Here is a 16,291-nt window from a genome sequence, read left to right on the forward strand (position 1 = left end):
AAAAGATGAATTTATTATTTTATTTTTCACAATATACTTATTTTTTTAAAAGGTTTAAAAATAAAAAATAATTTATCATAATCTAATAAAAATTTGAGAGAAATAATTATTAAAAGAAAAATATATGATAATTAAGTCACAGTTAAAAACTAAAACTGTTCATGAAAAAACATTATGTTTTCTTCTATATTTATAAAAACTAATATACAAAATATTCATGAGATAAAAATAATGCTAACTGTTAAATTAATATTTTATTATCAAGCGAGACAAATTTTTTTTTTTCAAGAATGAAAAATAAAAACTAAATTGTGTCTAACGTTTAAAAACATGTGAAAGTAAAAAATGAATAAAATATATAAAAATATAAAAAAATATCTTGATAGTTTTTTATTGTTTATTATATTTAATTATTTATTAACAGTAAATATTTTATAAAAAATAAAAAATATCTAATTTAATTTTCATTAATTTTTAATATTCCTAATATATATTAGACTTAATTTAAAAATTTTCAAAATAATTGGGTCACACAACCCCTTGCCCCTTATATAATCCGTTGGTGCTTATATCATATTTTACATCATATGTTTTGATCCAAATATTCTATTGAGTATCTATCCCAATTCTCGTTCTTTAATTATTTTACTGTCTTATTAACTATTTTCTTTCTTTCATCTATACCTTTATATCTGGATTCTTCTTTTTTAAGTTCACACTTGTTTTCCAATCTTATCAATTTTTTAAATTAAAATAATTGTTTTATCAATTTTTTTTAGCGACTGTTTCTTTAAATTTTAATATACTTTTTTTTAATTTGACACTTTTTAAAACTTAACTAGTTTTTTAATAAAAAGTTACCTATTAAATAAACAAAAAATACTTATAATAAATTAAAAAAATTATTTATATTTAATTTGATTATTATTATTATTACAAAAATTTACTATAACTGTAATTATATTTATATTTATTTTATATTATCATAAAAAAAAAGTAAACACACTAATATAAGTTGATCAAATAGAATTATGTTTAAAATCTATTGTTCATGGTTATTATAAAGGAAAATAAAGGAATTGTGAAGTACATTATCGTTTAATTATACTTTTTATAATTGAAAATTATTTACTTTTTAGTAAAATTAAGGTGATTTTTTGTTTATGTAATTATTATTCAATTTAAAATTTCTACAATTCTTTTAAACTTCCGATAAATCAAATTATATTCTTATAGTGTTTATTATTGGTTATTAATTAAAATAAATAATTTGAAAAGGGAAATTCTAAATCTCTCTATTCTTTTCTTGGTGAATAATATTTAAATTATAATTTTTTTAAAATATTAATATTTTTTAAAAGATCTGTTACTACGATGAGTCTGGTTGTTTCCTTAAACCTACGAAGCGGACCCTTAAACCCTACGCAGCGGGTTTCTCCTTTCTTCTTTGTTCTCCATTCCTTCAATGGCTTTCAAAACCTACGCATCCGCCATAGCCGCCGCTGCTGCCAGTGCCGCATTACTGAATCAGAGCACGGCTTACGCAGATGGAATTTCACCTACGAATCCTTCTGAAAATCAACCTTCTCCGGCGCCGCCAAAGGTGCGAAACGATCATCCGAGGACCACTTCTGCTGGGTTTGATCCTGAGGCCCTCGAGAGAGGGGTTAAGGCTCTCAAGGAAATTTCCACTTCACCCCACGGGAAAAAGGTTTCAGCTTTATACCCATTTTCCCTTTCCATTCAACCCCACCATTACTCTTCTCCGTCGTTTTAACTTGCCTCTTATAGTACAGGTCTTTGAAGCCATCAAAAAGCAAGAGGAGACAAAACAAGCAGAGCTTGCTGCAAAGGTTGCTGAGTTTAGGCAAATGAAAGCCCAGCATGAGACAGTAAGTTAGTTTAATTCTCTTCACTTTACTGCAATGGAAAGTGTTGAATTCTGTTTTGTTATTGTTTTACTCTCAAGTGTGTTATTTGATCATTGGAGTTCCTGGAATAGCTATTTCTTTAGATATTGTAACAACTGGTATCAGCTGTCACGTTCCTGATTGCAAGCAGCTTTGCGGGAAATGGAGGGACGGTTAGAAAATCAAGCTTGTGGAATTGTTGAACTATTCCGAAAAATTCCTGTTAGATATCAAGAACCACTGAATACAGTTAAAACCTTTGAAAATCTACCATTGGCCAGTTAGTTAGGATTTCTGTTTTGAGTTAGTGTCTCTTTAAGGGTTATGGGTGGATGTTAGTTTATAGCAGAAGATGGTTCCCCAACTTGTTATAACTTATAAGTAGGACTTCTGTTATGGAAGAAGAGGTCTATTTCTTTGTTAGTTCCATTCCCAAGTTCCTGAACTTCTGAAGTCGTATTCTTGTAGTATACCAGTGTTTTTGTAGTATATCAAATGGTTACATACTGCCAATCCATTTTTTATTAACATAATGACACTGGTCTCTTATTGCAGCCCACGCCAACAAATCGACTGTTTTTTTTTATACAAAATTAAGATTTGTTTCCCCCATCGAAAACTAAATCACAAGCTTCTGAGAATAATAACTGTGCAGTTCTAATAAGATTTGTTATATTAATACCCTTATGATTTGTAGATAAGGGTTATTTTAGGATTCCATTTTCTAGTATCATGGCCAAAAGGATATCCAGCTTCTATCGTTTCTTCCAAAATTATGTTTGTACAGATTCCAGTGTGAAAGGAGAAATATCTTTCGACCAGTTAGTCAGTATATCTGTTTTGAGTTAGTGTCTGTTTCAGGGGTTATGGGTGGATGTTAGTTTATGAAGAAAATGGTTCCCCAACATGATATACATAGGACTTCTGTTATAGAAGTAGGGGGAGGCTTATTTCTTTGTTAGTTACAAAACTGGACAGATTCTAGTGTTGAAAGGAGAAACATCCTTTGTGTACTTGTTTTGTTATCAAAAGACAATAAAAATATATACGAACTTTTTTCTTTCTATCTCCATCATCGCAGAAATCCTAACGATTCCTGAAGATTCAGAAAAGTCATCACATGCTAACAATTCAGGACATAGAAGAAATCACAGTCCATATCTGACTATTTTGCTTGGGATTATGAATATTTTGAATATTGTACATCACTGTTGTTTAATAGATTATAAAATCATGTCCATTGCTTGGTAAGTTTTAGCTATTTCAGGACGAAATTCATGTAATCAAAGTTTTTTTTCATTGTAATTATGACCTTAAACTGTTGAATATTTGGATGAGGCATTTTTGCTTTGTTTTGTTGTGTTCTACTTCAGGATGTTTTGTGTCTTGTGATTTATTTCAGATATATAATTTGGTTCATCTTGCAGGAAAGACAAAAAATTATATATGATGAGCAAAAAAAGCTTGCTCAGCATCAGGCACAAACAAAATCTCAAATGGCCAAATATGAGGATGAGTTGGCGAGGAAGAGGATGCAGGTATTAAACCTTTTGAAACTCAGGATTTTTGTTGTGTCATTTATTTAGCATTTCTCAATGTTGCATTTTTTTCTTGGCAGGCTGAAAATGAATACCACCGGGCCAGGAACCAAGAACTAGTAAAAATGCAAGAAGAATCATCAATCAGACAGGAGCAAGCTCGACGTGCAACAGAAGAACAAATCCAAGCACAAAGAAGGCAAACTGAAAGAGAGAAGGCTGAGATTGAGCGTGAAACAATCAGAGTAAGGGCTATGGCAGAAGCAGAAGGCAGAGCACATGAAGCAAAGCTAGCAGAAGATGTTAACAGGAGAATGCTGGTTGATCGTGCTAATGCTGAACGAGAAAAATGGGTTGCTGCCATAAATACCACTTTTGATCATATTGGAGGTATTTTCTTACCAGATTCACGAATCTTAAAGGATTGCATTTACAGTTTAAGATGCAACTGTCATTACGTATGTGATTTTGGTTTTAAGTGTGTGGAGTGGGTCATTCCATACATATCCTACTGATTTTGAAAGAAAGCCCTTTAACATAAATTTGTGGGGTAAAATGGTATTTTATCGTATTTTATTCATAATTTGGTTTGCTCAGTGAGCAATAGCCTATAACATTCCATTAGTAATCAAAATATTGCAATTTGAGGGATGCTATTTTCATTCACTTTTTTCTTCAGTATCTGATGTATTTTAGCATAATATTGATGATCCATCAGTATCATCGCTTTACTGTGTTTGGTGATCTCCATTCCATACTGACCTGAGTTAAAAAAACATTATCCATATGTTGTAGGGGGTATAAAAGCCATTCTAACGGATCAAAATAAGTTGGTTGTCGCAGTTGGTGGAGTGACTGCTCTGGCAGCAGGGGTCTACACTACGAGGTAACTACACAATTACTTGTTATTGATGATATTATTTTATCATGCCTTTGCTTTATAATTGAGGGCAGTGGGGTAATGTAGTAATGGGCTATATTATACCATGTGCTATTTTTCCAGCACTACTCACTTCTGGGAATTGTGAACTTGAAGAGCGATGTTTTCCCCTTCTACATTGTATATTTCTTATTCCATGGCAACATTTCACTTTGGTGTTATTTGCTGCGTTCTAGAGTTGCATAGTTTTGTTCATACTGAACCTTTGGGTATTTTGCACATCAGTTGCTGTGATTGAGTTCATGGGTTGTGCAGTTTTATATTCACATCAATTGTTTTGGTCTAACCCAGGGAAGGTGCACGAGTAATTTGGGGATATATTGATAGAATATTGGGACAACCATCACTGATTCGAGAGTCCTCCAGGGGGAAATACCCCTGGTCTGGCATGTTTTCTCGTGGCATGAGCTCCCTATCTCGTCGTAATGATCCAGCATCTGCCTCTAAAAATGGAAATGGTTTTGGTGATGTGATTTTGCATCCTTCTCTTCAGAAAAGAATTGAACAGCTGTCATCTGCAACTGCAAATACAAAAGCACATCAAGCACCATTCAGAAACATGCTTTTTTATGGTCCTCCTGGAACTGGAAAGACAATGGCTGCTAGGGAGTTAGCTCGTAAATCTGTATGATTTTTCTTCAATCTGTTGATCTACTTATTCTAATTTTTAAGTATTTCATACAATTTACTTTCTTCTTGGGTCAAATAAGTGAGTGTGCATTGTTCATTTGGTGTTTCCCTTTAACAGGGTAAATTTTTATGTATGTTATCATTCTGCATTAATTGGCATGAATACACCAGCATACAGCAAACTATCTAAACTTTTTACGATTTGGGTCTGTTTCAGAATTTCTTCTTGCTATTTAGGGCCTACAATTAATAAATTCAAAATTATGTTGACTGCTCTACAAATTTATGCTCTCATACTTTCTAAATTAGTAGTTAAAATATATATTCAGTGCCATGTTTCTGGTTATAGCATGCTTTATGAAACAATAAACTTTATCCTCATCAGTTGAATATTTATGCTTATCAATTTTATTTTATTTTTTACTGCAATCTATACCTTTCAAATTAGTTTATTTTATTTAATTTGGGTTTTCAATTTAATGCAGGGATTAGATTATGCATTAATGACTGGAGGAGACGTTGCTCCACTGGGGTCACAGGCTGTAACAAAGATACACCAGTTGTTTGACTGGGCTAAGAAATCAAATAGGGGTTTATTGCTTTTCATTGATGAAGCCGATGCATTTCTGTGCGAGTAAGCAATACTTCTTCCATGTTTTCATTTATTTTATTTTGCTTCTCTTTGCTCACGGCAACATAAGATGAAAGCAGCTAGATGCTGCTCACTCAGGATCACATTTGTTTGTTAAAAATTAAACTGACAACATACTTTCCGAGAAAATTGTTTGAAATGGATTTCATTGCATTTGATGGAATTTGCAGGCGGAACAAGACTTATATGAGTGAAGCACAAAGAAGTGCTTTAAATGCCCTTCTCTTCAGAACTGGTGACCAGTCTAAGGACATAGTCCTTGCTCTTGCCACAAATCGTCCTGGTGATCTTGATTCGGCTGTTGCTGATCGAATTGATGAGGTTCTAGAATTTCCCTTGCCTGGGGAAGAGGAGCGCTTCAAACTTCTTAAGCTCTATCTGGATAAGTACATAGCCCAAGCTGGATCAAGAAAATCTGGTTTTGTTAAAGATTTGTTCAAAGGAAAGCCGCAACAAATAGAAATTAGGGGATTGACTGATGATATTGTAAAGGAAGCTGCAGCTAAAACCGAGGGATTTTCTGGAAGAGAAATAGCCAAACTGATGGCAAGTGTCCAGGCTGCTGTATATGGAAGTGAGAATTGTGTGCTTGATCCAAGTTTGTTCCGTGAAGTGGTAGATTATAAAGTTGCAGAGCATCAGCAGAGAAGAAAATTGGCAGGTAGTGATAAACCTATGCCATGAGGAGTTTTGGAGATTTTATCAAGAACCCTTGTATAATGTAGGTCTGGTTCATTGCATTATGTTATGGGCATGCTGCTATTTATTGGTTCCCCTAATTGATGAGAAGATTTTGGAATTTGAATTTTTTAGTTTCATTTACGGCTGATAATCACTATTCAACATTCATCTCTAAATGTAGCAGCAGCTAATCCAGGGTTTGATATCACGTTGAATATTCTTTTCTCCTTTTACTGGCCAACATCTAGGTTTCATGCTATCATACATGTACTTCTTCAAAAACCATTATCCTACTGTGATCTAGTAGAGGCTCTATTTTCATTTGTAATTTTTTTATATAGAATTAATTACAATAAAAATATATTGTGGGTTTCAATATTTGTTAGTATTTTATAGGTGATGATCATGTACACATACACCTGAGTTAGAGAATGAGAATCCATAGTTCAGTGGAGGATTAACAATCAATTTTGCTCATTTGCTTCAATCCTATTACTTTTAGTTTAACTACACTGTTTCATTCCGATATTTTAGTCCATGTACTCTTTGCCCCTTAATTCTAAATTTTAATATTTACTTATAATTTTTAATTATTAAAAATAAATCCTGGAGATGTGGCAAAATGTGACATGATTATTACTTGTCTGAAATGACAGGAAAAAAATTGTAAAAGCTGGTCAAATAATTTTTTTTGAAGGTTAAATTGTTTGAAGCTATAACCACTGTTCAATCAATAGAAGTTCTGATTTTTGTACAAAATTTACTGTGTGGAATGCTCCTTGCCTTTTGCCCAATCAAACTATAAGGGTCGTCATTTATTATACTGGTGTTCTTGAGTAGTGCTGCATTCACATCATTAACATGCAGTTCTACTAATCTTTCCTACATTCCTGGTCATTCATTTAGTTTTACTGGGAACCACAGAGCAAGCAATTTTTAAGCAATTTTTATTTTGTTTTTGCTGCATTATAATTGTCGTTCAGTCTATTACCAAATAAAACATGGATAACCAAACCAAAATAAACTGGTTTGTCTTATAGCTGAAATACTTTAACCGGTGATAATTTTAAAGTGCGTTAGAGAATTTCTGAAAGTACAAGGCAAGTTTCATGATTTTAGTCCCTTTTTTCTTTTTGTCAACATGAGCAATTTTACCCAACTGAGAATCGAACAACAATAGCGGGAGCACAGATTATTGTTACTCACTTGTGTACATAGTCATTAATCATAAAATAATGGAAGAAAAAAGAGAGTAAGAGAGCAAATACATATTAAAAACTATACATAATTTATATAATAACAAGATCAATTACTCTTCAATCTAAGTATTATATATCAAGAAAAATAACTAATGTTATGTATCTTGTTCTTAAATATTTCATGTTACATTATGATTAAATATGTTTTTTTGTTCTAAACTATGATATAAAATTGGATTTCTTTTAAACTTTGATCCAGACTTGTAAAAATGAATGAATATAATCTTTGTTATTAAACGACATTAAGGATTTGTTAATGTGACAAATAACATTTCTACACTTTCTACACTTTCTACACATATATCTACATGTTGATACGTTCACGTTAGCATATGACACACATGTGGTGGGAACAAAATTCGAAGTCTGGAATGTTAATGTACCTATTCTACTTTTACTCCCTCTATTCTTCTACTATATTTTATATATATATATATATATATATATATATATATATATATATGTTTTGATTCATGATGTTATTTTTAAAACCAAACGAAGATATAACTTCATGAAATTTTAAAAGTCATTCTCAATTGGTTTATTCTAATCTATTTTAGACTCCAATGTTAAAAATCCAATTCAAGTAAATATGCTTTATAATCATTGGAAACTGTCAACCTTTTAACTTAGTAGATAGTTTTAATGTTGTCTCATTATCCGGTGAGAAACTTGTTGTTCAATTGTATTCAACAAGTTGTTTAACTTTTTGTTAACAAATTTGTTCTTTGTTAACAGCTTGATTTATATTATCATCCTTGGCAACTTGTGAAACTCAAAATATTGGTTGACTAGCACGCTCTTGAACTGGTGGTGCATGGATGAATAACAAATTGTAATTTGATTTAGAGGGTTGAACTTCATAATAACTATTTTGAAAACAATATCTAGAATTAAATCACTTTCACTAATCAAGTTATTTTCAAGAAACTTTATGTTCATGCAAGGCTGAGAATAACCATAGTCCTTAAGCTTTATTATCTCTTCGTCATGTTCTGATCGTCTAACTCTATTGTCATCAATCGTCCTTCTCAAGTCTGTCTGGTCAGTTATTTGCAAAAGGCACTTCGATGCTGAAGTAAGTGATTGCGATAGACTGCAATAAATGTAACAGGTTCAAAAGTATTAAATGTTTCACCTTTATGTCTTATTTATAGGGCCCTTGGTGGGATTTTGCCTCAATGAGGGCCTAATGATGGCCTAATAACCTCCTAACCTTGTTTAACTTGGTATTATGCAAATTAGACCATAATGTTGCTTCTTGATATGTTTGATCGGTTCTAGGGCTCGGTACGAATAATGGCATCATCATTATTGATCGGTAGGTGGTAAGTACACTAGCCCTCAAAAGCTCGAGCGTCTCTGTTGGGGAGTGAGGGGTTCACCATATCCATGTTTGGTGGACTTCCGTGATTTCTTTCCAGTGGGTAGATCGATCGAGGTCTCTATGGTAGGCAAGGCCGCTTACTACATTGTGCTTGTTGGAACGATTTGAAACGTTGCGAGATTTGGACCCTTGGATCATGACAAATCCAACGACTTGGGGTTAACGACTATTAACCTGCCTTGGACCCTGGTCTTCCTATAAATAGGGGTGGGCTCCCCCTCATTTGGCACTTATGCTTACTTCTTCAAAGCTGCATTCGTCGTTCAATTTTGAATAAGGTAATAATGGACATCGTGGTTAGTGTTTCGTTGCCCGAGGATATTTCAGGTAGGAAAGGATGAGGGTATGTAGATAATACATCCTCATCAATTTTAAGCTCGTGTTCTAGCAAGGAAGGTCTTCTTTCTTGAGAAGTGATCGTTCGTCCAGTTCCATCAAAGGAGTAGGTGTGTCGGCATCGCAGTCGGGCAGGTATGCCGTCTTTCCTAGGGAGGGTACTCCTCAATAGAACGAAAATTTGGACGTTGATGCTAACAACGAAGGTGATGAGTTAAACATGCCTCCCGTCCGTGTATATGATTGGGTGGATCCGCACGTCCTCGAGTATGTCACCAAGTACCGTTGGGGGGATTCCATTCGCTACAAGGCTAGCAAGTTCAATTTCCTTGAGAGGGTAAAACACCAAATACAACAATAAATAAAGATATACACAAAACAAAATAATAAAGGGAAGGGGGAAGTCTTATTTGAGGAAGGGGATTGAGTTTGACTCCACTTGAGCAAAGATAGATTTCCAAAACAAAGGAAGTCCAAACTCAATTCCAGTGGGGATGGTTCCTTTAAGTGGTCAAAAGAGTCAATAACAATGTATATATTCTAGATCTGCCTAGTGAATATGAAATCAACGCTACTTTTAATGTGAGTGATTAATTCCTTTTATAGGTAGCACAAATGATGAGGCAGACCCTCCAGATTTGAGGTCAAATCCTTTTCAAGAAGGAATGGATGATGACAAACCTTAGCCAAGGGACCAACCACCAAAGTAATGGCAAGAATGATCTAAGAAGATTGAGCTTCATATGAGGTGAGCATGCCTAAGTTGATGTTCATCTGGGCTAAGGAAGATGTGAAGACCTAGTCTATGATTTTTGGTTTTGTATTATGGGCCTAATAGTATAGGATTTTATTTAGGCCTAAAAGGAGATAGGTCTAACTTTGGGCTAAGAGTGGAGCGCATAGAATTAGGGTTTCCTAAACCCTAATTTGACACAAACTTAGAGAGCAAGTCTCCTCCTTGTGCACACATAGGAAAAGAGAGTGTGGGTGCTTAGGTGGAAAGTCACACCTTAAGCATGTCTTCCTTTTGGCTCCATTTTTGAAATTCTAAACTAGTTTGAATTCAATTTTGGCTATCCTTTTGGAGACCACTGTAGGGTTAGCTTGACCAATAAATTAAGGCCTTTACCTTTGTAAGATTCATCTTGAATTTGAGTAATGAAGTGTTGTTAAATTGCCTATCCAAACACTGGTCTTGAGCTCACCTTACAGTAGAATCCTCTCTAGACTACTCTAACTTTCTTTCCTAGGAGTTGACCTCACCTCTCTTGGGGTTTCTCTACCATAGCCGAATCAAAGCACATCTTCTCTACTCCATACCATTGCTTTCGCATCAACATTCAACCATGAAGACTCCATCACCCACTCAAGCCTTTAAGGAGCTAGGAGGAAGGTCACCACCTCTAGCTCTAACTCCGCATCCTCCTCCTCCTCTAACTCCGCATCCACTGTCATCATCGTCCCACTTTCGCATTGTCACCAAACATCAAATTTATATACTTTTAAAATTTTAATATTTTGTAAAATTAAAAATTAAGTTATCATCCTCTTTAATTCTAATGTAATTATTTTCATATAGTAATATATATTATTTTAATATGCATATTTTAGAAACTAAATATAAATATAAAAATGAATAATTTAAAAAGGATCCCGTGCATTTGCACGTTTTTAAAATATCTTTGAAAAGCACTATAGACGTGCACAAAAAAGTAGGAGAGAAAATGAAGAGTGCACGATATAAATTAAGGAATAATGGTAAACTATCCATCAAATAATTATTATAGTCAATACATTTCATTAGATAAATTTAAGTCTTGGCAAAAGAAAGGTATTTTTAATTTTTTTTGAAAAAAAATTCAACATTCAGTGTCATTACTTTTACTTCAAATCTTCACAAGTAAAAGCTATTTTCATCCTCAATAGTTTATTTTTATTTATTTTTTATCTTTATAATATTAAATAAATTACTACTAATACGTCAAAACTTGTGTCTGCATGCAATACATGTTTTTTTTCCTCATATTACATGTTGCACCCGGAAATTATGATATGTTATCAGACATGTCGATAATTAATTTTTATTAGAGAAATTAGTTAATTAGCTTTGTTGAAATTTTTGTCAATATTCATTTAAGAAGTTATTGGGTTCTTTTTGTCCTATTGGTTTAAGAAATGTCTATTCTTTATACTATTTAATATATTAAAAGATTAAATCTAAAGAAAAATAAAATTACGTACAAATGTGCAAAAAATAGTTAAACTTATCCACTACAATAAGCAGAATCAATGTGAAGATAAATCGTCGATTTAATTATGTTTTTAGAATATGAAATTTATGATAATTTTAATTTTATTTTTCTATATTTTTAAAAATAATTCTTGAAATTTGAGAAATATAATTAGTCAATTTGATCATTTAGATCTAAAAACAATATTAAGAAATAATTTTAATTTCTTCAATGTAGTATGTAAAACAATTTTTTAATTTAAGAAATAAAAATATTGATTTTAAAAAATTTGAATATAAAAATCAAATGCGCTACAAATTTCAGAAAAGAAAAACATAACTTGTTAGAAAAAAAATATTTAAATCTTCTTTTTATTTACACAATTTCTGTTGTTTTATAGATACATCCAACAACACCTTATTAGAATAGAACATGTTTCATAGTTGACAATAGTGGTGGAGAAGAAGATAGAGAGCAATAACATACATAATGTTGCTGCAGCATTCCATGTTCTGTGCTATTCCTCCCTCTCACACTCTTTCTCTCTTCACCCCATCACTGAAACAAAGGAACCCATTTCTTCACCATCTCTCTTTTCCTAGAAAGCCCAAAGCTTCCACCTTCAGAGTTTCTTCTCTTGGCCCTGGTTTCTTTGATGACATCGTTCAAATTGCACATAACAAGGTACCCCATTTCAAAATTCAAAGTTTATATGTCTCCCAAATTCTTGGTTCCTTTCAAATTTTGATTTTTCCTGTTCTTTTTTTCTCTTTCTTTGATCTTCTTCTTCCAAGGTTCTGATTGCAGCAGGTGTTTCTTTGGCGATTGGTCAGCTTTCTAAGCCATTCACTTCGGTTTTTCTGTATGGCAAAGAGTTTGATATCAGGGTAATTGTTCAAGCTGGAGGATTCCCATCGTCACACTCTTCTGTATGGCCTTGCAACCCTTAATCAGTTAATCCTATTTTGATGATGGCACTTATATTTTTGATTTTTCACCAGTGGGGTTTCATTGTCAATATCAGTATCTCACCAAGTTGTTTTGTATTTTCCTGGCATAGGCAACAGTGGCTTGTGCAACATTATTTGGCCTTGAGAGGTAAAATATTCGGGTTGTGCCATTTTCGTGTTTGGTTCAAGAATAATAAAATATATGCTGTTAGATTATGTTTGAGTGGTCAAGACTAAAAGATAAACGCACACGACATTTTTAATGGTCGTGTGATCACTAAAACACTTTTAATCTTGATCATCCATTTAGAGTTGTATGGATAACATTCATAGGTTTTATTTCTCACAATAACCAAGAATTTCAATTGATTTATACATTTGTATGTATGTGTTCTTGTGATATCTGTAATTTTATAATTTGCAAATGCAGAGGCTTCTCCGATCCTATTTTTGGGCTTGCAGTTGTGTATGCTGGTCTCATTATGTATGATGCTCAGGTATGATCTTCTGTCAAATATGGTACTTTCTATCTAGTCTTTAGTATTTTTTACTTTCCTTTATGTATTTTTATTGTATCACGTGAATGTCTTTTGCTATGTTCTTTTCACTGTGACATTTGAACTGCGCTCAGGAAAAAAGCCACAATTGGTGAGGTCTATTTTGTAGACACCGTGGTGGTCTATAGGCTATTTATTTCAAACTTATTTGACAAGTCTTAAGCCGGATTAAGTTAAGATCTTGTAAGATATTGGCTATGGTTGTTATGTGATTATTCTAATCTCTAGTGAATGATAAAACTATTGTGGAATTCTTATCGAGTGGTATTGGTAAACACTAAACATGAAGAGATTTAATTCAATTTTTCGCATGTGACTTGTGGTTTTGTGCGGGGATGTGTTGTTTCTGGAACTACGTATGTTGGTAAAGCAATTGGCATAAGCTGATATGCAGCAGAAACCTAAAATAGAAAATTCTTTATGACCAATGAATATTTTTAGGAGTGGTAACAAAACTTAAACTCTAATTCCAATATATATCCAAATGTAAAAGATATTATAAGATGATTGAAATGCTGAACTACAACTTTACATAGGTTCGTACAATGGGGGAAAGGTAACATAAAACTCTTGCTTGTGTTACTCCTCTGGTTTGTCGGGTTGAATGTGTTCCACTGTCAAGGCCCTGAAGTAAAAACAAGCTTTGAATAACAATTTGATCATAAACTTGTCATTTTTCAATATTATGTACCATGTTTGATCGAGTACCACTAAACTAAAAGCTATATATAGTTGATAGTTAGGATGCAACTCTTACTACTTAAGAGTGTATGAGCTGAAGCATCATGATTCAATTGTAACTTGACTCACCTAGCCTACGTCACAGATAATTGATACATCCTGTAACAATTTTCCCTTGAACAATTGTTCTACTGGGAATTGAACTCACGACCTTGACTTTAATATCAATTGTTGGATTGAGTGTGTATTACTAGGTCAAAAGTTATAACTAATAATCAATATTAAGCTCTTTCTACTTAAACGCGTAATAGTCCAAACAACACTATTCAATCATGATTTGGTCCACCTAGACTAAACCAGAGGACAATTGATGCACACAACAACAATATCAACTGCCTACCAGCATTGATAATCTATAGATTTACATTTAGGCTAGAACTGTTCTTTTTCTTTGTTGATGGACTGATTTAGTAAAACTGTGAACCTAAGAAATATAAAGTTGTTGCTTAAGTTTGAGGCCAGAGAATTTGACCAATATATATTTTCCTGAAAACAGTAGCTTGATACTGTGCTGAAAATCTCGTATATATGGTTAATAAAACCGGAGTTAGAGAAGCTTTACATTTCTGAATGGTTATACAAAAAAAAAAAAAAAAGAGTTGGTATTAGGATTTGCAACAGAACAAGGAAGTGGTAATCCCTGTGTGCAGTCAGGGGAGGAAACTAGTTTCATCTCGACGGTACTGACTCAAATCAGGCTTATATAAATAGAAAACAAGGGTACCTTTATTTCTAGACAGTTCCTGTTGGTGAAGCCAATAATGCAAGGAGGCATCTTATGATTGTGGTAAGTTGGCTCTCTGCGTGTGGTCAATGGAAATCTCTGAGACTAACACATGTTGCATTGTGTCATGCCATGTGATAAACGCCTAATCATAAGTTAGGATTTTGACATTCTATCCAAAAAAGTCACAAAATAAAAAGAAAAGAAAAAGAAAATGCGGAAGAAAATAAAAGATGAAGAAGACAAAAACCAGAAATTTCTTATTCAAAGGTTAGAATTAAAGTATTTTCACAAAAACTTGTAACAGAGTGCCAATAAGGTAAACAAGGGTATTTAGGTGGAGTGTTTATCTGTATAGATTATTAAAGGAGGAGAGGGATGTGATGCAGAAAAGGTAAGAGGCCAGTAAAGAGAAAGGGAGGATGCAGCGTCTCTCTTCAATACCCCTTTTTGTTTTTGTTTCAGTATTTACATTGTAAATTCACACCCATGGATACTACTTTATGTAGAAGAATATAATACAGAGGGTTTACTAAATATTTTTTATACATTGGTGGCAATGAAGTCTGAAACTATGACTTGATGCAAACTACCCAAATCCCTTACTACTAGCCCAATCCTAATGGATTTGCTGTGTATCACATTTGCTGTGTCTAAATTTTAACCAATAGGTGAGACTGTATTATAAAATGAGTGTTAGAAAAATGTGTTATTTGTACTATACTCTTCTCCTTTTACTTTCTTAAAATCAGCACAAGAAAAACTGTTTTTTGGTGTTTGTCCCTTTATTTTGTTATGAATATAACCTTATAGCTAACATTTGGGAGTTTGGCTTGTGTGGTTTTCAGGGTGTAAGAAGAGAAGTAGGGATTCATGCTAGAGTGTTGAACAAACTACTGCTCCAAATGCAAGCCAACTCTTTACATTCCAAAGATGGAGATAATTTAATGAACTCTCAACCAGGACTATCAAAGCAACTAAAAGTAGAAGACTTTGAGAAGTCCCTTTTGTCCCAAGAAGCCACTTTGGAACCACAACAAGCAAATGGTGGTTTATTGGTCAAATCAGGAAGCAAAATAAGGCAAACAGAAGAAGAAATCTCAAAATTGGGTGTTGATGGCATACCCCCATTAAAAGAATCTATTGGCCATACAGAGATTGAAGTCATAGCTGGTGCCTTACTAGGCTTTTTGGTGGCTTTGGCTGTGTATGATATCATGTAAAATTCTTTTTTGATGAAAAATTTCATAGTATATCTTACTTCAGATAGATTATTATACTAATGTGAAGAAACCAAGTTGGTATCTACCAGGTTAGGTTATCTTTCAGCAAAATATACCACATTCAAATATGTCCAAAGAGAACATGACATTCATAAATATAGAATACCCTTCTAAAAGGGATTGGTTTGTTTGGGATGAATGGGAGATCTTTGCTTCTTATACCCTAAAGAGATTTTTGCTTCTTATTTCATTTTTGAAACATTCAGGTTTGTCTAATTGGAAGGAACAAAGGATATTTTATTTACCTTAATTATATGTAAAGTTATTATTATTATTATTAATAATAATTGCTTATATATAATAAATTTTGAAACTTATGAAATAAAGAAATATATGCAAAATATGACTTTAGATAACTTTCAAGTTATCACGTGTCGTTTGGTTTTTATCTTTTTTAAACTTTATTATTTGTTTGTGTTTCTACTTTTTCATTTCAGTTTAAATTTATTTATTCATATTTTAATTTCTATAC

General features: G+C 33.0%; 2 protein-coding genes across 2 annotated transcripts; both read left to right on the top strand.

Annotated features, from left to right (window-relative positions):
* The first annotated feature begins 1,383 nt into the window (after positions 1-1,383).
* Positions 1,384-6,727, top strand: LOC114196035 (ATPase family AAA domain-containing protein 3-B-like). The gene is made up of 8 exons (XM_028086531.1): positions 1,384-1,711; positions 1,797-1,892; positions 3,338-3,448; positions 3,529-3,838; positions 4,244-4,334; positions 4,680-5,013; positions 5,504-5,652; positions 5,841-6,727. Exons 1-8 carry the CDS (start codon positions 1,466-1,468, stop codon positions 6,352-6,354), a joined length of 1,851 nt encoding a protein of 616 aa, XP_027942332.1. The 5' UTR covers positions 1,384-1,465; the 3' UTR covers positions 6,355-6,727.
* A 5,243-nt stretch (positions 6,728-11,970) lies between these two features.
* Positions 11,971-15,958, top strand: LOC114175304. The gene is made up of 5 exons (XM_028060088.1): positions 11,971-12,248; positions 12,359-12,493; positions 12,625-12,662; positions 12,945-13,011; positions 15,385-15,958. The coding sequence occupies exons 1-5, from the start codon at positions 12,054-12,056 to the stop codon at positions 15,757-15,759; spliced, it is 810 nt and encodes a 269-aa protein (XP_027915889.1). The 5' UTR covers positions 11,971-12,053; the 3' UTR covers positions 15,760-15,958.
* Positions 15,959-16,291: the final 333 nt, after the last annotated feature.

Source organism: Vigna unguiculata, chromosome 1, assembly GCF_004118075.2.
Source record: "Vigna unguiculata cultivar IT97K-499-35 chromosome 1, ASM411807v1, whole genome shotgun sequence".
NCBI classification, from domain to species: domain Eukaryota; kingdom Viridiplantae; phylum Streptophyta; class Magnoliopsida; order Fabales; family Fabaceae; genus Vigna; species Vigna unguiculata.

Bases quoted from the DNA above. Each gene is read 5' to 3' on its own strand.
- LOC114196035 (XM_028086531.1), top strand. From the start codon at position 1,466: ATGGCTTTCAAAACCTACGCATCCGCCATAGCCGCCGCTGCTGCCAGT. The intron at 3,449-3,528 runs GTATTAAACCTT...TTTTCTTGGCAG, and splicing joins TGGCGAGGAAGAGGATGCAG to GCTGAAAATGAATACCACCG. The intron at 3,839-4,243 runs GTATTTTCTTAC...CATATGTTGTAG, and splicing joins CACTTTTGATCATATTGGAG to GGGGTATAAAAGCCATTCTA.
- LOC114175304 (XM_028060088.1), top strand. From the start codon at position 12,054: ATGTTGCTGCAGCATTCCATGTTCTGTGCTATTCCTCCCTCTCACACT. The intron at 12,663-12,944 runs GTAAAATATTCG...TTGCAAATGCAG, and splicing joins ACATTATTTGGCCTTGAGAG to AGGCTTCTCCGATCCTATTT. The intron at 13,012-15,384 runs GTATGATCTTCT...TGTGGTTTTCAG, and splicing joins TCATTATGTATGATGCTCAG to GGTGTAAGAAGAGAAGTAGG.